Below are 22,391 nucleotides of genomic sequence, written 5' to 3'. Positions count from 1 at the left end.
CAATTTTAGGCATAGTTTAAGTTGGAGAAACCACATACCTAGGACACGAGAGCGAATGGTGAAAAGGCCTGAAAGCGCCCGGATTTTATACCAATGTCGACCCCGATTGCTACCGATCTGCTGGAACGTCACATTATCCAACTTGCGGCCACAGACTGACTTGGAACAGGAACAGGCAGAAACGCCACCAAGTACCTACAGCCTTGTGAGCCCCCGCAGTGCACACCCGCCTTGCTCGCCTGGACCTCAAAAACATCTCGGTCATCAGTTACTACTGGATGGTGTCTTGTCTACCAACGCACAAGTCTGGGGAGGGCCCGTCCGGGACCTGCCCTTTGGCTACAGACTGAGCAGCTGCTGAAGAGGCTGCGGACGAAGGCCCCGGGAGGCAACCCTGTGTTAAAGTCCACGCTCTTATCTCCTGTGTCACCTCCCAGAGGCGCCGGCTCCAGGGCTGACAGCCAATCATCCAGCCTTCCAGCTACAAGGTCAAACACCACTCAGAGGACGGAGGCACCGGACCAGGAGCCTGACGCTCTTTTAGACTCGAGGAAATCAAGGCACAGATCTGGCTCAAAATGGAACCCAATGACCAATTATGCAATATTTTCACGGCACACAAGGGCTCTGGTCAGGCAAAACCCCTCCCAGGTAGCACAAGGGTCCTCAACCTGGACTCTCAATTAGAGTCACCTCGGGGAGCTTTTCAGACAACTCTTTCCAGGAGGTTCCCAACCCAAGACTGCAGTTGGTCAGGGTGGCCCGGGGCCTGGATGATTTTAAGGCTCCCATGGGACTCTCCCGGGCAGCTAAGGTGCGATTGGGCTTGGGGTCTTCTCGGATACAATGAATTCAAAGCCTCCGCTCAAACTCCTTTTATGGCTCTCAGAATATTTCTGCTACTGAAAGAAAGGCATGTCGGTGTCACGGGTCTGAAGTGAGCATTTGTCTTAAGGAAGGTGAGTTTATTCACTAGAGAAGAGTAAATGTTCTGATGATTCATATTTTCTGACTTAGCCTTAGGGCAAAGCTCTGTCAGCCAAATACGCATTTGTGTTTCCGACAACAAGAAAAGCAGCATTCGCATCTATTACCCTATGCAACCGTGCTTGCTGTCTACAAACTCACAGCATATTACATGAGAACCAAGTGTCTGCTTAGCTTGATAAGGACTGAATAAGCATTCTTCTAGGGAACCAACGACCACGGCCAACAAGCCCAAGCACATGCACTGGTTCAAAGCCCTGTTTTGCCTTCTCAGAAAAAAAAAAAAAAAGTCTTGCAAAAAGAGAACAGTAATGGGATATGCTAGTTAATATTTGTACAGGAGAAAATCTTTTCTTTTTTTTTTTTTTTTTTTTCCAGAGAGGGAGAGAGGGGGGTGGGAAGGGCAGAGGGAGAGGGAGAGAATATTTTTATTTATTTATTTGACAGAGAGAGAGAGAGAGAGAGAGATCACAAGTAGGCAGAGAGGCAGACAGAGAGAGAGGGAGAAGCAGGCTCCCTGCTGAGCAGACAGCCTGATGCAGGGCTCGATCCCAGGACCCTGGGATCTTGACCTGAGCCAAAAGCAGATGCTTAACCCACTGAGCCACCCAGGCGCCCCTCGAAAATAATCTTTTAAAAACTTTTCATTCATTTATAATGGTGCGAACTCTCTAGTAATATTGCTTGAAACTGATGGTACAGTTTCAGGTGTTTTTTAGATAAGCATTTAATGAACACATTTATTATAAATTCTTTACAGCATTGATGATGACCAGGCTAACAACGACAAGCTTTACCTATCAGACCTAAATGTTATGGTTAGAAAACGGCTTCTGACATAAATTCCCAAATGAATTGGTGGTTTAGATCAATTTCTATCAGGCCTACGGTTAGAGTAAGAGGAGCACTGGGAAAGAAGTTGGCACAGTCTTTTTCCTTCACACCCTGTGCATGGTCTGGATGTTTGTGTTCCCCCCAAATTCACAGGTTGACATCCTAACCCCTGAAGGTAATGGTATGAGGAGGGAAGGCCTTTAGGGGGTGTTCAGGTCATGTCGGGGGAGAGGCCCCCCGACCCCAGCTCCCCCATCCCTTCTACCGAAGCAGGGCAGAGTGAGAGGTCTGCAGCCCGGGAGAGGACCATCGCTGACCACACTGGCTTCCAGAGCTGTGAGAAATACACGTCCGTTCCTTATTCGCCCCCCAGTCTGTGGTATGTGGTTCTAGCGGCCCTACCAGGCTAATCGGCACTCCTCCAGGTGACCCTCCAAGGGACTGGTTCAGGAGAGGGGATGGCCAGCCCCCCAGCACAGGGACCTCAGAGGAGGGAGACGCAGGGAGCCGTCTGCCCACTCGGGTAAGGCAACACTGACCAGAAGCAGAAGGACATGTTCATTTCAATATCCAAAGGAGGGGGGATCGGCCGCTTGAGGGAGAACAGCCTCGAAAATAATAAGGCTGCTAGAAGCCACACTTTCCCACCTAGAGGGGTGGTTTTAGCTGCAGGAGACATTCTTTCTACTGGAAGGCTCACCATAAGCCTCCCCCCACCCCCCACCCCCACACAGTGATTTCTCCTCTCACTGTCCCTGATGGCAGAGCTCTTTGCTTTCAGGGCCTGGGACTCCTTCAGCCCAGTGAATGTTGTGTCTTCACCGATTATTGGACACCTTAGGGGAGCTTAGGGATGTGCGAGCAACGTTGCACAAAGCTCCCCTGCCCCCCCCCCCCACAAGCTCAGGACAACGCCCCCACCCAAATTCAAACACCTTCATAGCTCCCCTAGACAACAAAGGGCGAGCGCTAACAAAGGGGTCTCCTTGCTTCCTCTCTTGACCACCCACCCTCCGTCCCCAAGAGACATTCTCCACTCCGCTTGCTGTTAGAGTAACATCCCAATCCCTCTCAGGGCCACCAAGGCCCCCCATGGAACCATTCCCCAGCTGTGTCTAACCTCAGCCACCCCCCTACCATGTCTCCCTTGGCCAAGAGGCGCCCTTCACACTCTCTGAATACAGTCAGCTCTCCATCTCCCTAGAACTTCTGGCTTTGCCGTTCCCGTCCGCGCCCTCTGCCTGGAGGCCGGCCACGCAAATCCACGCAAGGAGCTTCTTTCTGCCGGCCAAGTGCGAGCTGTGCCTAGGGACCTTCGGGGGCCACTCACCCTACAGCAGCCCCGCGCTGACCCCTCTCTGCATGTCCTCTTTGCCTAAACTGACCCTCTCTATACCTTTCTCTGGGCTCTGGAAGGCTGACCCCACCTATGGACTGCAACTACTTGGGCTCCTTGGCCTCCTGGCTGCCAGCTGGTTTCCACCAATGAAACCAGAAAGCCAGGGTGAGTGGGGTATTTCCTCCCTGCCACTCCCTGCTGTAGCATCCTGATCCCACACCCCTTCACTCCCGCAGCTCCGGCCGGCCACCAGCTGCTCTCCTGGGACTTGGACTTGGCAGTGTGGACTCCTCCCCACCATCCAACACCTGTCCCCACTCCTGCTGCCTCCCTCAGTCCTGTCCCAATTCATCCCCAATTCGAACCACCACGGTGTCCCTGTTAGGACTGGTAGGACTCAGCCCCTGTCCTCTCCTTGGTCACTCTCTAGCATATTATCCTACATTATGTTCTCTACTGTACTTGACTCCACTAATCCGAAATTACCTTGTTCACTTATTTTTCTCAGTTATCTGACCTGCCCCCACTTCAACCACTAGAACATAAGCAGGAAGTTCACTGTGTTCACCGCTCTTCCCCATGGGCCTAAACCAGTGCCTGGGACGTAAGAAGCATTCAGCACACAGCAAAAGAATAAATAAAGGACTGAATGCTAAGCCCTCAGTCTCTGCTCAAACCATCACCTTGTCAGAAAGCTCTTCCCTGACCATCTAACATAAAACAATAATCTCCCTCCCCTCCCAGACCTCCAGTTCCTCCTCCCCTATCACTTACTTTTTTCCTATAGCATGAAGACCTCCTGATATGTTTAATACTCGTTGACAGTCTGTTGCCCCACAACAGAAAGGCCAGCCCTGGAGGCAGGGTCGCGATTCCATTCACTGCTGTCCCTCAGAGCCTAGAACAGGGCCTGGCCCAAGCAGAGTCTCAACCATTTCTTAAAATGAACAGTTAGCAAAGTGGACAAAATTTCATACAAAGCAATTTCAGGAATGTCCCCTGCACTTTCTGGAAAGACCATAAAACTAGGAATGGCTAGATACCCAAGTAAATAAGCACAGCCTTACACGACCTGACCTGCTCCATTAAAGACAGCCTCAGACCCCTAGGAAAGAGACTTGATATGCTGGCTAGACCTTGGCCTTGAGAAAAGGTTTTAGAAAAAGATGAGCGAGACCCTGCATTTATGACAATTGTTGCTTTAGAAAGCATGCACGGAGCTCACCTACGCCCACAGCTGATGTAAATCCTTTCTGAAAGTGGATGGGCACAGAAATTACAAATAAATGGGACGCGAGCGGGCCATTCTCTGTTCCACAGTGGTGTTCCTCCTGGCAGCCTTCAGCTACAAGTTCATTGCCAGTATAGGCAGACTCAGCGCCAAGCATGGAAAGCATCACTTTTTTTGACAGCTGCTCTCCTCATGAGGCATATCTCTCAAAGACAGGCTTTATTCTGCAATGCCTACGTTTTCCAAATTTTATTCTGCACACTAATTGCAGATTTGAAATAAATGCCTCCTCCCCGCCACCACCAACGATTACTCATACCTGCCCCCTCAGCCTCCTAAGTTTCTAAACTGGGTAGATTTAAAAAAAAACAAAAAACAAAAAACAAAAAACAAACACAACCCAGCTCTGCACATACTGAGTGTCCTGACGGTGGCATGTTACCCATTCTGGGAGCAAGAATCCTATTCTGAAGGCCTAGAGAATGGGTCCCTTCCCCCCAACACCATTCGACCAAAACTGGCCAGCCACAGGATAATGAGCAACCGAAGATTCTCACCCAAACATTGGCGTTTCTTCCAATAGTGCAGATTGAGAATGCAGAGACGTTGTCCTATTTATGAACAGTGAGTCACGTCGCCGCTCCACGTCTGTTTCCTGCTCCCTATGAATGAGGGGGAGCCCCTTCCCCAAAGGAATAAGTGCAGAGCGACGGTACTTGCCCCGGGGTGGCAATGTGAGCTCCCGACCACTCCAGGTGCCAGTTCATCCCTGACTGTCCCTTACTTCATTTCCCCCACCGTACTATCCCCACCGAGTAGACACCCGGGGGGCACGGGCGTCCCTAGGAGGCGGTGACCAGCCATGGTCAAAGGCGAGGCTCTGAGAGCCCCTGCGCCCGGTGCGCGCGCGGCCCGGCAGGTGCTCAGGGACCCAGAACCCTCGGGGAGCGCGCCCCCGCCCCCGCCCGGCCAGGAGCGGACCGTCGCGGGGCGGCCGGGGGCGTCGCCGCGACCCTGAAGGTCGCCTCTCGGCCCCGCCAGCGGCCCTGGCTGGAGAGGCTGCCCCGAGCCGGCCGGGACCTGGACGCCCGACCCGCGCCTCCTCCTCCGGGCAACAAGTGTCCGCCCTCCACCCGACGGCCAGCCCGGCCCGGCCCTCACCCGGCACAGGCCGTCCACGAACACGCGCGGGTCCAGGTGGCAGGCGATGGTGGCGCTGGGCAGGTCCTGCAGGTCCACCTCCTCCATCTCGCAGTCGATGAAGCTCCAGTCGCCGCCGCCCTCGTCGGCCTCCGCCGCCCCCGAGAACGGCTCGAAGGGCCGCAGCGTCACCCCCGGCTGCGCTCGCGATTCGGCCGCTTCGGCCGCCGCCCGGAGCCGGGCCCCGGCCACCGCGTCCTCCATCCCCGCGCGGGAGTCCGCGCGTCCCCGTGCGCCCCCGTCGGCTGAGCCGGGCTCGAGCGCGCGCTCTTCGCGCTCTCCCGCCCGCAGACTCGGCGGTTAAACCCCTCCGGCTCCCGTCACAGCCGGCGGCCGTCACCACGGCTCCCCCGGACGCGGCCTTCGCACGCCGGCCCCGCCCAGCCCCGGGGGCGGAGCTCTGGAGAACTTAGCGGCGGGCCCTTTAAGGCCGGCCCCCGCAGGACCATTGTATCCCGCCCTCCAGGAGAGAAAGCCAATAAAAGAACGGAATTCTCCTCACGTGATTCTCATTCTGCCGCCCTCAGTCCGAAGCCCGAGGGTGGCCATGCTGGTTAGGGGCAGAGGCCCCTTCAGCAAGTTCCGCTTTTCCGACAGCTGGTGTCAGCTGAATGGCACCAGGCAATGTCTTGGGCGCCCGGATGATAGCTGCAGAGGCAGAGCTTCTTTGGTTCCCCGGCGGTGACGCTTTGAGGCACATAGGCCAACTTTGGGGGATTTAAGGGAGATCCTGTTTCGGCTATGGTTCTGTGGCCATTGGAAAGTGGTTAGGTGCTTACCGTATATTATCATATATAATCGCAATAAGTATTGAACTAGACCGTGACAATACCTTTTATATATACTTTATATATACTTTTATATATATGTATTAGTCATTATATCATTGTCCAAAATTTATATAATCAGAAGTAAAATTTTGAGTTACCACTATGTGCTGTGTACAAAAGGAGATAATAAAAGGTGCAAAACATTGGTGCTTGCATTTGTGGAATTCATAGAGGGAAAGCACAAGTTCTCAAGCCTCTTCTCCCTACAAAATAGAATTCCTTCACCGTGAAAGACAAAGTGATGCAGTGAAAACTTGGGTCTGAATTTCAGCTTTGCTGTTAATTACTTGGACGAGTAACTTGAGTCTTAGTTTCCTTATCTGAAAAATGATGTCATATGTGGTAGGAGTCCAGTAAGAGCCCGATACATGGTAACTCTGTTTATGTGTAGATTTCTTTGGAAGGTGTGAAATCAGACCTGTATTTTCTCCTAAAGTGGGCTTACTCAATTTAGTTAAGAACTGTAACTGAATATAATAAAAGGCATATCCAACTAATAGCTGTGATTTATTCAGAACATATCGTGTGCTGTGGTTCCCACTGTGACAGTCTCGCAGCGGTTTGTGGCCACTAGGAGCTTAAAGTAGTAATATATATACAGAGATAACTCATGAACTAGAATGTGATACAAAGATCAAGAAATATAGGAACCATCCTACATTGCTGGTGGGAATATAAAATAGTGCAGCCACTTTGGAAAAACAATCTGGTAGGTCCTCAAAAAGTTAGCCATAGAATTACTCTGGGACTCAGCAATTCCTCTCTAGGTATGAATCCAAGAGAAATGAAAACGTATGTCGAAAAAAAAAAAGAGAGAGAGAAAGAAAGAAAGAAAGAAAATGTCTGTCCACTCAAAACCGATATTCAAAGGTTTGTAGCATCCTTATTAAAATAGCCCTACTGTCCGGAGTGTGGAGCCTGCTTAGGATTCTCTCTGGGGGCACCTGGGTGGCTCAGTGGGTTAAGCCTCCGATTTCGGCTCAGGTCATGATCTCAGAGTCAAGGGATCGAGCCCCGCATCGGGCTCTCTGCTCAGCGGGGAGTCTGCTTCCCCCTCTCTCTCTGCCTACTTGTGATCTCTCTGTCAAATAAATAAATAAAATCTTAAAAAAAAAAAAAAAGGATTCTCTCTCTCTCTCTCTCTCTCTCTCCCTCTGCCCTGACCCCCTTTTCCCCCTGCTGGTACTTTCTCTCCTCTCTCTAAAAATAAATAAAACAAAATAAAAAATAAATAAATAGAAACAGCCCCAAAGTGGAAGTAGCCCAAATGTTCATTAGCAGATGAATGGGTACCTGTCCATCCATACAATGGAATATTATTCAACCATAAAAAGGAATGAAGTTCTGATAAACACAACCACATGATGGGCCTTGAAAACACTAAGCTAAGTGAAAGAAGCCAGTCACAAAGAACCACATACTATATTATCCCATTTATACGAAATGTCCAAGATAGGCAAATCCACAGAGACAGAAAATAGTTCAGTGGTTGTCAGGGACTGGGAGAGGAGAGAAGACACAGTAAGGGCTAAAGGATATTTTTTTTTCCCCCTTGGAGGTGGGTAAAGAAAATGTTCTAAAATTGGACTGCGGTGATGTTTGCACAACTCCGTGAATATACTAAAAGTCACTGAATTGTACTTTCTTTTTTTTCCTTTTTAAAGATTTATTTATTTATTTGATAGACAGAGATCACAAGTAGGCAGAGAAGCAGGCAGAGAGAGAGAGAAGGAAGCTGGCTCCCTGTTGAGCAGAGAACCCGATGCGGGGCTCGATCCCAGGACCCTGAGATTAGGACCTGGGCGGAAGGCAGAGGCCCAACCCACTGAGCCACCCAGGCACCCCTCCTGAATTGTACTTTCAAGAGCAACTTTTACGGAATGTGAATTATATGTCAATAAAGCTAGTGTTTACAAACAGAGAATGTGCTAAAGGTCACAGGGGGTTAGACGAATTGTGGCAGAGTGGGTGACATTGCAGAGTTGAAAACTCTGTAAGCTTGGCCAGACTTTCTGAAAACGGTAACAAAGGGGATGAGACAGCAGTTTTGGAAAAACAACACCCAGGCAACCCGTTGCCGGGTGGGTCCATGTTGTCATCACCCTTAGGACGGGACGCTCTTTCAATCCAAGCTTACCCTAAGCTGCTTAGCGCAGGCAGAGAGGGCCAGGGGACAGTGCATGTGAGTGGGAAATGGACCAGGAAAAAGAAACCTAAAATGCACACTGAGCGGGCCATCACAGCTGGCCAGCTGCTGAGCTAAGAGAGAAGGGCACGAGTTCAACCTCAGGCAAGTGGTAAAGACAGTTACCTGTCATTGACTTTGGAATGCAGTTAGTCATTACTAAGATGCAGACACTGTCACCACACATTCCTTCAAGTGACTTTGGGCTCCCACCACCCACTGTCTCTCTTCTCTCCCTCTCCAGGCAGCAAAGTAAAGACGGGTCACCGTCTTTAGATGTCTGTGTGATCCCAATAATAATACCGATTTCATCTGGGTAGCTTTTAATTTAAGGGTGTACACCTGAACTAGCTCACATAATCCCCACAAACAGGTATTATCACTTCTTGTTCTTAGAACTGAGGCTCAGAGACAGAATGACCCACCCACAAGCAGAGAGGCAACAAATGGCAAAGCACCAACACCAGCTCTGCTCTCATCGCACACTGCTTCTGCCCCTTGGGACTCTATGACACAGAAGAATGGGAATGAACCAAAGAAAAACAGCAGGGGTAAAAGACAGGAGAAGGAAAAATAAGGGAGAAGAAAAGAAACAAAGGAATGGGAGTGGTAGCAATTTACGAGCAAAGGAAGGAGGTATTTGAGGTTCAAGATGGGGGACAGGGTGATGATCCTGAGGAAGGGCTCACTCTCAGGTACTCAGGACCAGCGCTGGGCGTGATGCTGGAGAGATAGAGAGCTCTCGAAATAGCAGAGCAAAATGACGGAATCTCTCAATAATTAGGATGAACATCACCCCTTCCTCTTCTAGGGGCATACCTGGGGTCCTTGCCCTACTACGGGCAGCATCCTTAGTCATAAAGTGTCCAATTCTTCCTTCCACTTAGAAAATAAACTTTTATAGTAACTGCCATCTCTGTCATGACTTATAAATTTAAGAAAGGCAGACACCTGTCTTATGCTTTCACTGACACTCACGCTGACCACCAGTGGCCTTTCCCAAGGAGGGAAAAAACAGAGACAATGTGCTGTCAGCAGCACAGGTGGAAACTAAGCAAAAGATCCTGCTTCACTTGGATTGCAGACGTTGCTAAGGGTGAAATCCAGTCAACTTGGGGGCAATCTTTGAAGAGCTGTCCTACCATCAAACAGGTACAAAATTCCCGATGTGTCCTTTGGGAGCTGTTAGCCATTCCCCTTTGTCCGGCTGCGGCGATGGAATCCAAGACCTACCACTGCTTCCTGGTTGGGCATCGAGTAGAGAGCCCTCCCTTCTCCTCAGCTCGAAAGGGCAGAGCCGATCCAGATGTTCAGATACCCCGAAGGCAAAGGAACCAACATGGGTGAAGAGCTGTTCTCAGAGATCCCATTTCCGAAAAGAGGGAAGGGACACAAATCTTAATTCATATATCCTACCATTTCCCGTTCATTTTCCTCTCCTAACTCCTTCCTCCACGTCAGCCATTGTAATTACCGAATATAAGAGACCAGGCGCTCAGAAAACCACGTTTGGTTATTTTTGTTCTTAGCATCTGTCTCTTATATTTAATGCAGCCCGGTTATGCAAACATGCCTTTGCCCAGATAAGCCAGCCTATTCATTTACCAGGTGGGAAAGTTTCACTGGATGACACTTTAGATTGCTTTCTATTTTGTTCTGGAAATTGAAGGGGGCTGTGTGCAGTAAGCACTCGCTGAATGCTTATTAAATGAACCAACGGCATTTCTGCACACTTGAGAAATTATAGGCATTTAAATATTTGATTTAAGATAGAAGGCAAATAGCTGACTTTCCGAGTGTTTGCTATTATAAAGGCTGAACTGATCCAAAGGCTGCTCAAATGAGTAAACCCCTCAAATATGTCAATTTGCAAATTTCTATTTTGTTAAAAATATATGCTGTCTTTTGTTTAGTTTGTTTTTTGTGGTTTTCGTTGTTGTTGTTTTGGTTTTCTTTTGTCTTTTTTTAGGGAAAGGAACTTTCTCCCCGGATCAAGCCTAATCAACTTTCATTCTTAAATTTCACTTTGAGGGGTGCCTGGGTGGCTCAGTGGGTTAGATACCTGTCTTAGACTCAGGCCATGATCCTAGTATCCTGGAATCAGCAACTGAGCCCCTCCCTGGGCTCTCTGCTCAGCAGGGAGTCTGCTTCTCCCTCCCCCTGCTTTAGTGCTCTCTCTCTCTCTCTCTCTCCCCTTCTCAAATAAATAATAACAATCTTTAAAAAAAATTAAATTAAATTCCACTTTTAAAATCCCTGTTGTTTTCTATGGTCTTCTGATGTTTCTTAAATCAGAAACTTGAGTTATAAACTGGGTTTTGAGAGAAATATTAGAATTTGGCTCCTTTGCTTTTCCAAGTTTAGAAGGTTCACTGGCTTCTCTGTCACCCTAAGTTCTCTTTCAAGGTAGCTGACACCAGTGTGGTTTTTAGGTGAGTTGGGATTCTTCTGGTTGCAAGTTAGCAAAACCTCTGGAGCCAGTTTAAACAGGAGAGAATTTAAATGTAGGGAACCTTATGGTAGCCAAGGGCAGCCATGCAGCCGGGCCTCAGGAAGGTCCTAGAAACTGGGCCTCGGTGGTTATCCATAAGCTGGGTTGTCACTTGGGCCACCTTGAGGCCATGGGAGGTCGAGGACGGGTACGTAAGAAAAAAGGTATCTATTTCTGGAAGTTCGCAGCCATGCATTTTCAGTGTGCTCGCATTGTTCAAAATATCTTCTTTTTATTGAGCTAGAATCAGGAATCCTGTCACAGAATCACGCAATCTCCTGTGTGGCTTTACAAGCCAGGGACATGTGGTCCAAGTTACGGTTCTGTCCGTTACATCTCCATGGACTTGGGGCAGTCACTGGCCCTCTCTCACTCTCCAGATCCTCTTGTATAGAAGGGTGGTGTAAGTAGCTTCCTGTCAGAAGTGCTGAGGGGCTGGGAACAGTGCCCGACCTCTGCCTGGCACAGGGGAGAGGCTCAGGATGGAGAGTTATACTTATACTCCTGGTCCTGGCTCTCCCACTTGGAGACGCTCTTCTGTCTTCTGTGTTAAAGTCCTTTAATGGTGAGAATCCAGGTAAATGGATCTTCTCCTCTGGCCAGCTTCTAGGGAATGAACACCAGGGCAGGCAGGGTATGGGAGTCACTGAAAAGACATGACTGCCCACTGACCTGTAAGCTGGACCTGGGCACTTGGAGGCTCTCCCCACCTTCCCTGTTTTTGGAATATGGATTCCACTGGCATTCTGGCTCGCAGAGGCTGGGGCACGTGACCTAGAGCTGGGGATGCGGTGTTGAGAACACCTGTGCGGCACACGTGACTGAACCCTATTAGGACCTCTTTTTTTTTTTTTTAAAGATTTTATTTATTTATTTGTCAGAGAGAGAGAGGGAGAGAGCAAGCACAGGCAGACAGAATGGCAGGCAGAGGGAGAAGCAGGTTCCCTGACGAGCAAGGAGCCCGATGTGGGACTCGATCCCAGGACGCTGGGATCATGACCTGAGCCGAAGGCAGCTGCTTAACCAACTGAGCCACCCAGGCGTCCCCTCTTTTTTTTTTTTTTTTTTAAGATTATTTATTTATTTATTTGACAGAGAGAGATCACAAGTAGGCAGAGAGGCAGGCAGAGAGAGAGGAGGAAGCAGGCTCCCTGCTGAGCAGAGAGCCCGATGCGGGGTTCGATCCCAGGACCCAAGATCATGACCTGAGCCGAAGGCAGAGGCTTTAACCCACTGAGCCACCCAGGTGCCCCCTATTAGGACCTCTTTACCAACTTTTAAGATTTGGTGTTAGGGCAGCTGTGGCGGTCCATCCATCTTTTCATCTTGCTGCTGTTCCAGTAGCCTCGCACCCAAGTTCTCTTGCTTATTAAACATGCCATCCACCAGCCCTGAGTGGCCCGCCTCTTTCTTTGGTCTCTCCCTGTCCTCTGCACATGGCTGAGGCTTTCAGATTACACCTGGGAAATTCCCAAGAGGATTTCAAACCAACAGGTTTTAGGGACCGGTGAGCTCCTATGATGATGAGCTCTTCTCTTCAGATTGCAAGATGGGTGAGACCTAAAGGACTAGTCCCGCTTCATACCCAGTCTATTCACAGCCTGTCCTTGGAAGGCTCCTTCGTGTGCTGTGGTAGTGTGTCCTGAGGTCAGGGTGAGGTTGTTGTCATCATTCCAACAGGAGATAGTTCCTTTTAGAGAGTGGGGCAGGATATCACTGGGACCTCTCCCAGCGCCCTTCCCCAGGGATGGTTTTTAACTGTGTGATGAGTTCCGTCTTTGACTTTACCCTATAGCATAGGAACCACATCTCATTTGCCTGTGATAGCCATCAGTTGGTTAAATAATGATGGCCTCGTGCTCACAAACACACAAGGAGCAGGACCTGGAAGACAGCATACTCGAAAGTTCCGGGTTTTAGCATGTGGACATCTTGGGCAGGAGGGACCATTATTGTATCTACTTAAAGAGAGGGGTCAAGGCTGAAGTGGAGGTTTTGGCCCGCATAGCCTTAAGGAAGGAGCCACCTCTGACCTAGATAAGACTTGGAGAGGAGCAGGTTGGGAGAGAGGATTAACAGGAGCTCACTCTGGGGTAGTTAAGGCTTGAAAGACCACTTAGGGCTGCAAATGGAGCCCTTTGGGAGGCAGTTGAGTAGAGAATCTGGAGTTTCCCCAGGAAAGGCTGGAGGCATACTGCAGGAGATGCAGTTCTAAATAGAAAGCAAAGGCATGAGGCCGTCGAGAGCCCCTTTGGAGTGAGGAGAGGGGCTTGAGCTCAGATATTAGTCATCAGTGGAGCCTGGGAAGGTGGGCTGAGAGGCCAGGGAACCACTGGGACTGGTGCCGTGTCCTAGAAACCAGAGGCAGGGGGCTTCATGGAGGACAGAGTCTTCTCTGTCCAATGCTGCCAGCAGGTTGGCTTTGAGGAGGTTGGGAAACTGAGTTTTGGATTTCATACTTTGGAAGTCACTGTTGGTCCTGGCAAGAGAAATTTTGGAGAAATGGCGGGAGATCAATGCCCAACTGGGGGAAGAATTGAATTCAATGAGCCTCCGCAACTCGTTCAAGAGGGCATGCTACAGACGTGGACAGAGGAGTGGGAAGAATGATATCAGAGTAAGGGAAGGACTTGGCTTGTATTATAGATGGGAGGAGAGACACCAGGTTTGCGTACTAATGGAGATAACTCAGCAGATAAAGCTTGAGGCCTGGGCGGGGCAAGGGGATTTCTGGAGCTCTCGGTGCCTTAGAAGGGAGAGGAGAGGCAGGTCCAGAGGGAAGAATGGAATCCATTTATTATTTATTTAATTTATTTATTTTTAGAGATTTTACTTACTTATTTGACAAAGACATAGAGAGAGAGGAAACACAAGCAAGGGGAGCAGGAGAGGAAGAAGCAGGCTTCCTGCTGAGAAGGGAGCCCAATGGGGGCCTCGACCCCAGGACCCTGGGATCAGGACCTGAGCTGAAAGCAGCCGCCTAACGACTGAGCCATCCAGGCACTCTGGAATCCATTTATTGCCACAGAGAGCAGGTAGTAAGCTCAGCACAGGTGCTGGGAGAGATGGGGAAAATTCCTTGTGGTTGCTCTGGTCTTCTCAGTGAAATAAGAAGTGGTACCACCACCTGAGGGTAAGGATGAGGAACATGGCACCGGGGAATTTAAGGCGAGAGAAGAAGATGTGAAGTCGTCTTCCAGGAATGCAGGAGAGTGAGTACACTGGGGAAAGGCAGGAGGATTACAAGTGTAGTATGAGTATAATATATGCACACATTACGTAAACATATGCACATGATTATAATATATGCATATGCATCAATAGATGTAAGTAAGCATATTTAATATAGTATGTATAATTTAACATACTGCAAAATAATTACAATCAATAGTATCTAATATATATGTAATATGGTATATTAATATATGTTCATTCATCATCTATGAATTGGAAATATATGCAGCTAATGTATGTAATAACATTAATCAACTATATTATATGTAATTAAAAATATTTATTTGTAAATTATGTCTCCTTCACTCTATTCATAGTACAGTGATGCTTATTATAAAACATACATAAAAATAGATATATTAAAAGTATAGGAAAAGAGAAGTGAATACAAATTTAAATGTTTGTTTTATTTTTTAAAAGTAATCTCTGCATCCACTGTGGGGCTTGAACTCACAACCCCAAGATCAATAGTCGAATGCTCCACTGCCTGAGACAGCCAGGCACTCCTGAATGTTTATGATTTTACCCTCCTCTTTTCTAGCTTGGAAGACCAAAAAGGCAAAGTCTTCATCAACCATCAAAAATACCCTGTTTTCTCAAAAATCTTTTGTACCTCTCAGTTCCTTATTAATGATGTCTTATTGAGAGTGATGTGATTAAATGTGTGTCATCCTTTCGGGAAATCATAATGAGCCACATGGTAGGTGTTCCATCCTCTGCTTCCTAAATCAGAATATTCATTTTTCAAGCCCATCTGCCAAACATGCCAGGGGCTGTTATTATTTATTGCTATTATTATGTGATGCAGTTAGTAATTGTCCATGCTCCTTGATGTCAGTGAGTAGTTCTTGAAAATTAATTGGAAGTTATTCATTTTTATATGTTTCACAAATGGGTTTTAAAATGCACAGAATCCCTTGGAAGCTTTTTAACAGGTTAGGAAATGGTGTTTCCAAGTTTTCAAGTGTGAGAAACGAGAGCTCTGATAGTTGTCACACATCGTTTGTTGGCGGTAAAAACACTAATGATAGAAAGCTTTCCAAACTCTTGTTTTCAGAACGTTTCCCTCATAGTACATGTTTCTGGCAGGAAAGTGGTTATTTTCTCATTTGCTGTTAAATGCCGCTTTGACCCGGAAGGGCCAGGTTGAGTTTATTCCTTTATCCTGACCTCCTGCATCGCTGGAGGGCAGTGGTCCCTTTCTCTCTGCCCACCCCTGCCTGCTTCCCTGGAAATCTCTTCACACCATCGTCCAGCAGGCATCTGTGTAAGGCACTTGTCCATTTTCAGGAGGATGAGTTTGATTAAAAACTAGATAATGGAATCTGCAAATTCTCTTAATGGGGATTGGGACCTGCAGTAATAGCAAAATTTGGAAAGCAAAGGTGTGAAGAGCTGTGTCGACCCACACCACCTGGAGCTCCAGCTGTCCCTTCAGGGTGCTGAGAGCATCCCATGACACCGGCCAGTCTGGCTCCTGCAGTGAGAACGGGTACCAGGGTTAACCCACAGGGCGAAGCAGCAGAGCAGACCTTCCTCCCTCCCTCCCTCCCTCCTCCCTTCCTTCCTATGTTCCTTCTTTCCTTCTTCCCTCCCTCCTTTCCTCTTTTCTTTTCTTTTTCCTTTCCTTTCCCTTCCCCCTGCTTCCTTCCTTTCTTCTTTCTTTCTTTCCTTTTCTTTCTCTTTGTTTTCTTTTCTTTTAAAGTTAGAAACCAATATAAACAAAAGTCCTAGTATTTTTCATTCATCCCAGTAAGTGACCTTGACCTAGTAGGGCAAATGAGCAGAATGCACAAAACTCCATCAGGGACAGCTTCTTCCACCTGGACTGTCTCACTTTGACTTGAGACTGTGATTTCTGGCTATCGGGCGCCTGGGGCTTGAGCAAGCTCTGCCCCTTCTACCTTCCCAGCTCATCACTGGCCTCTGAAATACAGGCTAATTTCCAAAGAACACTTTAGATCAAAAGGCCAAAATGAAAGTCTTCATGTTTCCCATCAAACCTGCTCATCTCTCTCTGTTCTGTTTTAATTTGTACTCTGCAATCTGCCTGATCACCAGGAAGAAACCAGGAGCTCTGTAAACTGCTCCCTTTACCTTACATCCCTCTCCCCTGTTCCCTACTCCAGGCGACCATCACTATATCCTGCCCATGCTTCCTAGGGAATAACATGGGCTGAAGTTACCCATTGTCTTTATCTCCATCTCTATCTCCAGTCTCTTGGCTCAGGACCACAGCTGGGTCCCCTATGCTGTGTAGCAGAGCCAAGGACTCGGGAGCCTTCTTCCATTCACAGTTGAGTTAATCACCAGGAACTTCCAAGGAACAGCATCCAAATAAGGGTCATCAAATTTCCTCCCTTTTCCACCGTCCCCTCGAATGAGATGTGTCCCTACACAGTCCCCTATATACAATTGCCCTCTTTATCACCTTTATCAAATATAATGACTGTACTGCCTTCTAACACGTCATTGTCTTGCTTCTGCATTGCGCCGCGAGCCGCCTGAGAGCAGGGAGGGGAGGGTGGGGGTTCTCCTTGTCTGCGGCATGACGCATGGCACACAGGTAGTCAACATTCAGTCCTCACAGCACCAGCCTGGCAGTGTCTGTGGATCCCAGACCCAAGCACGGGATAACCGGCTGCTGCGGCGATGAATGGGTGATTGACAATATCCCCCCCAACGACGGGCAGAGCGCAAATTTTATCAGAGTTTCCATTGAGGCAAGCTGGGGAAAGTGACCCAAAGCCTCATTGAGTACACCAAAGCCACTCTGTGAGGAAGCCGGCACGGCAGCCCCGGTCTGGCTTGGTTTGGAGCATGCTGTTTAGCTTATAGAATAAGCTGTTCCACGGTAAAGGGGGGCTGTGTATATTTCACGCCACCCATTCACCTGTCCTCCTGCCTTACCGGTGACTACACAGATGTGACGGGGGAGGGGTCGGTCTGCATTTTCGGTTTTAACTGAAGTGTAATGAACACACTGCAGTTTCGGGCAGGCGACATAACGATTCGACAGTTCCATATGTTACTCAGCACTCATCCTGGGGCAAGTATATTTTTGAAACCACTTTACTGGGGCACCTGGGTGGCTCCATTGGTTACGCGTGTGGCTCTTGGTTTCGGCTCAGGTCGTGATCTCCGGGTCCTGGGATGAAGACCCACGTCGGGCTCTGTGCTCCGAGGGGGCCCGCTGGAGATTCTCCCCCCACCCACGCTCCCCTTCTGCTCCTCTCTGCACACACACACTCTCTCTCTAAAATACATAATCTTAATAAAATAGGACCACTTTATTGAGGTATATAACAGGCGTGCTCTAAGCTAAACAGATTTAAGCAATGTAGCTGGTAAATTTGACACACATGAAACCATCACCAACCACAGTCAAGAGAGGGAATGTACCCATGCCTGCTGAATTTTCCCAACCTTCCTTTCCACGGCACCCCTAAGTCCCCCCTGATCTGCCTCCTGGTACTATAAATGAGTTGAGCTAGTCTGTGTTTAAATCTTTCAAAGCTTCCTTGTTCTGTCTTCTCTTTACATACCTTCCTTGCACTTAAATTATTGCTTTATTACCTGACCTCCCTCTAGAGTTTTAGTTCAATTAAAAACATGCGTTGGTCTACTGAGTTTCCTCTGTAGCCTCCAAAGCAGTTTTCCAGTGATGGTTTATCTTGCTTGTTCTCTATGTCTGGTGAGCCTGACTTCCCAAAGAAAGAAGGACCAGGTGGCCAGCATGCGTTTCCTCTGCTGTCGAATGAGACATTTCCCTAGGGCCTCTCATCTAGTAGGGATGAGGTGTGGCAGTCTCTGCAAGAAAGGACAGTGGCTCTGGTCGAGATAACGAGTGGTCGGTGCTGTAGCCTCAAGCCAGCTAGCAGCCTATGAACCTCCAAATGCCAGAGGGAAAGGCTTCCCTTGGGATGCCAATATGGACGAGTATAGACTTAGCTTCCCTCAGTTTGTTCCATTTATTGGTAGAGGCATGTGGACTTTTGCTGTGTTCTGTGCGCTGCATGTATCTGTGCCTGAGCGCATGTGTGTGCGTTTGTATGTGGATACGAGCATGTGCATAGATAGGCATGAGCATTTGTGAGCATGTATACATGTAATGTGTATGTTTATGCGTGTCTGTGTGTGCCTGCATATCCGTGCACGCAAACACGCATGGCGTCTCTGTGTGTGGGGAATGTGTGCATAGGCTCACGTGTGTGTATGAGGAGGTATGTATGCACACATGCGTGGGTGTGTGTCAGGTGCGTGTGCACATGTGTACATGCCTCCGTGCATGGACTGGCGTAGCTGCTCCCGATACAGAGGCTTCAAGCAGTCCCTGTGTCCACCGTCGTCGTCTGCTGGTCCTGGTCCTGGGGCTGCTCTCTGTTCTCTCAGCTACATGGCTCCCTGGAGCTTTGCAGCTCCCTCAAAGTCTGCATTTTGGTGTGGGTTTCTTACTTTTACTAAGTCGGGTGGAAGGGGGACAGGCTGAGCCCTGCTGTAGGCGTGCCAAGGGGGCCTCCTGTCTCTCACCCCCAACTACTCTTCAGGGCCCATCTGGGTGTTTCTGACTCACTTGCGAGACCAAGGCCATTTCTCTACAATGTGGAATCACTGTCACAACCTTATTTTATTTTAAAAAAGGGTTTTCTTCTACTAAACCCACTTCACCTGAGTATTTGAAATTAGTGTTGGTCAGAAGAAGATCACAGGCTATTTTTACTCAGAATGTAGAACTCTGCTTAGTGTGTTAAAGGCAGATCCATTTCCCCATCAGTCAAGTGCACAGGTGTGGGAGGGCATGTATGTTGGGGGGGGCGGTTGGGTTCCTTTTACCCACTGGGAGCTCCCTGGACTCCTGTGACACTTCATGTCTATTTCAGAAAGGACCACAATTATGGCAAGGCCCCAGTGTTGGAGATGGTGTTCAGATGAAAATGTCCAACCATTCCTACTGTCAGCCAACCCTCTTGATAAAGATCACCCAATAAAACATAGCCTTACCATACAATCCACTAATTGTGTCCTTCCTTACTATTACATGAGTTGAAAACTTATGTCCACATGAAGACCTGCACATGAGTGTTTATAGCATTTTTACTCAAATTACCAAAAACTAGAAGCCAACAAAATGCCCTTGAGCGGGTGAACGATAAACGGTGGTACATTCAGCTAATGGAACGTTATTCAGGGCTAAAAAGAGGTTCCCAGCCACAAAAAGAGAGGGAGGAATCTAAGATGCGCATTGCTAAGAGAAGGAAGTGAGTCTGAAAAGGCCGCATACCATATGATTCCAACTACAGGACGTTCTGGAAGAGGCAAAACCACAGAGATAGTAAATGGATTTGTGTTTCCCAGGGCTTGGGCGGGGGCATCAGGGAGGGAAGAATAGGTGTTAGGGGAATTTTAGGGCAGTGAAAATACTCTGCATGACATTATAATGATAGATACATAGCATTATACATTTGTCCAAACCTATAGGACATACAACACCAGGAACGAAACCCAAGGTAGCCTATGGACTTCGGTTAATAATAATGTATCTGTATTGTCTCCTCAATAACAGAGATGTATCTGCCCAGGGCAAGTCGTCAGCAACAGGGGAAACGGTGTGTTGTGTGAGGAGTGAAGTGATAGATGAGAAGCCCCGTAGTTTGGCTCAATTTTTCCTATAATCCCCATACTGCTCTAGACCTGTCTAATAATATGGCCACAAAACACCTGATGGAAAGCAAAAAAAGTGAAGTAATCTTGCCAGAACAAACTAGTCGCAAGTTGTACCTGTCCAGGGTGACATTGGTGAAGACGTGTCAATAAAATGGAGAGCGTGAAGTCACCCCACTGTTGGGGACAGTCCTCGCAAATGGCCGGGTAAGGAGAGCAAGCCGTGGCAACACTGCCACCTCGTGGTCGAAGGCAGACTTGCAAGAGCTTCGCTTGGCGTGTCCCATTTTCTGTGATGTTATCACTATACCTACATCTTTTTATAAAGCCGGGAGAAAGAAGGAACAGGGGAAGGAGGGAGGTAAGTGGGAGGCATAAGGAGAGCTTGGCTGTCCAAGGGCCATATCCCTAACATTTTCCATCTGACAGACAGAAGGCAGAAGGGTCAGATGGGGAGAGCCCAGAAGGTTGCTACACAGGTTAGGTACAGAAGGATCTTGAAGCATCTGTTTGCTTCAAAACATCTCTGTCATGTAATACTGCCCATACACATTGCTTGATGTTGATTCCCACCATACACGACCGGCCAAAGTGGAGGGACCCCTTTGTTCAATGAGGCTCTAGTGGGGGCTTCCTCTGGACTGGGCATCCCTCGTAGGGAGGGGATGTTATGTCCAGATGTCTGCCCATGTCTTCTGGAAATATGAGCAGACTTCCAGCTCTTTTTTCTGAGTGCAAAGAGATGGACCCCTTGACTAGGAAAGGAGGCAAGAATGCACACTTTGGAGGGTGACTCTGGAGCTGGAGGAGGGGGAACTTAGGGCTCCTGTCCTGGAGGGTATGTTTAGAGGGACACCAACAGCCAGTTGTGTAGGGGAGACCAGTGGGGCAGGGAGGCAGGGAGGCAGTGAGAATGAGAGTGAGCCTCTCTATAGCTCTGCTTCAGGTCTTAAAACTTAGCTGGTTAGGGGCGCCTGGGTGGCTCAGTGGGTTAAGCCGCTGCCTTCAGCTCAGGTCATGATCTCAGAGTCCTGGGATCGAGCCCCGCATCGGGCTCTCTGCTCATCAGGGAGCCTGCTTCCTCCTCTCTCTCTGCCTGCCTCTCTGCCTGCTTGTGATCTCTCTGTCAAATAAATAAAATCTTTAAAAAAAAAACAAAAAACTTAGCTGGTTAGTGGGTGGCCGATGGTGGGTGGCTTTGCCCCGACAGAGGAATGTCCCTTTTATGAAGTGTCTCTAAGTGACGTTCCCGCCCCACGGCTCTTGCCCAGGTTGGCCTGTGTATCAGTTTCTGAGGGCTGTGGAAACGAAGCACCACTCACCGGGAGGCTTAAAACAAGGGCAATGAGCTTTCTCAAGGTCCCGGAGGCCAGAAAGCAAGGTGTCAGCAAGGGGATGCTGGCTCCAAAGCTCCAGGGGACGGTCCTTCCTCACCCCTTCCAGCTTTGGAGGGCTCCTGCTCCTCCTCAGGCTGTAGCTGCATCGCTTGGCCTCTGCTTCCACAGTCACAGGGCCTCCCTTCTGGCCTGACACCCAATCCCCCTCTTCTATAAGGATGCCATCCCTGGATTCCAGGCAGCCCCCCTCCCCCATCCAAGGTGACCTCCTATGAACTCAATCCCACATGTAAAGACCCTGTTTCCAAATAAGGTCACATTCACAGGTGCTGAGAATCAAGCCCTCAACATACCTTTTCGGGGTCACTTTCAACCCACAGCATCCCTCCTGAGTTGTTCAGCAGAATCATCCAGCAGGAACTGCATTCTTTCCCCGGGGGGGCCAGAGCTGCTCTGGTCTGGGGTGCGGCATCATGTTAGGAAAACACAGTGGTTCCGTGTTGGTGTTTCTGGCCCTTTGGTGTGTCCATGACTTTGCGTTCCTCTGAGTCAAGGGGAAGCTCCACTCAGGTGTTTCTGCCCCAGGAAAGGGCCAGCTGTTGCAAGTCTCCAACCAGCTAGCCTGATACGTCGTTGATAATCAGAATGATTCCTACAAAAAGAAAAATCCACAAATTGTGTCATTCTGCTCCCAAATGTTGAATGCATTACATCAGGAGGAAAGGGGTGTGATCCCAGCGCCCCTCCCCCTGGAAGTAGTTGACTGGTAACAAATTTGAACACGTTCTCCCCACTGGAATGGGAGCAGGTACTTGATGGTGGTCAGATCGCTTCTGGGGCCTCCCGCGCTCACAAGCTTTCATCCTATATGAACTCAAAGCAAGCAAACAAAAGATTTCTAGCTAAAACCAGGCCCTGTCCATCAGCCTATCCCCCTCTGCTGCTTTGTTTTCTCCATGAAGCTTATCATTATCCTAGGCAGTCGATTTTTTATACTATTATCAAGATTTTTGATGATTTTGTTTTGCCTACGCTCCTGCATTAGCTGGTTATGGCTGCTGT

General features: G+C 48.7%; 1 protein-coding gene across 1 annotated transcript in view; it reads right to left on the bottom strand.

Moving 5' to 3' along the window:
* RCAN1 (regulator of calcineurin 1) overlaps positions 1-5,950 on the bottom strand; it is a 107,720-nt gene extending 101,770 nt beyond the window's left edge. Inside the window, exon 1 of the mRNA XM_047720399.1 lies at positions 5,553-5,950. Within this exon, the coding sequence (XP_047576355.1) occupies positions 5,553-5,795 (243 nt within the window). The 5' untranslated portion in view covers positions 5,796-5,950. The remainder of the gene's footprint in view (positions 1-5,552) is intronic.
* Between the last annotated feature and the right edge of the window lie 16,441 nt (positions 5,951-22,391).

The sequence above is a fragment of the Lutra lutra genome, chromosome 1 (genome assembly GCF_902655055.1).
Source record: "Lutra lutra chromosome 1, mLutLut1.2, whole genome shotgun sequence".
NCBI classification, from domain to species: Eukaryota; Metazoa; Chordata; class Mammalia; order Carnivora; family Mustelidae; genus Lutra; species Lutra lutra.
The sequence above is the reverse complement of the archived record's forward strand: the minus strand, read 5'-3'. Positions and strand labels throughout refer to the sequence as shown.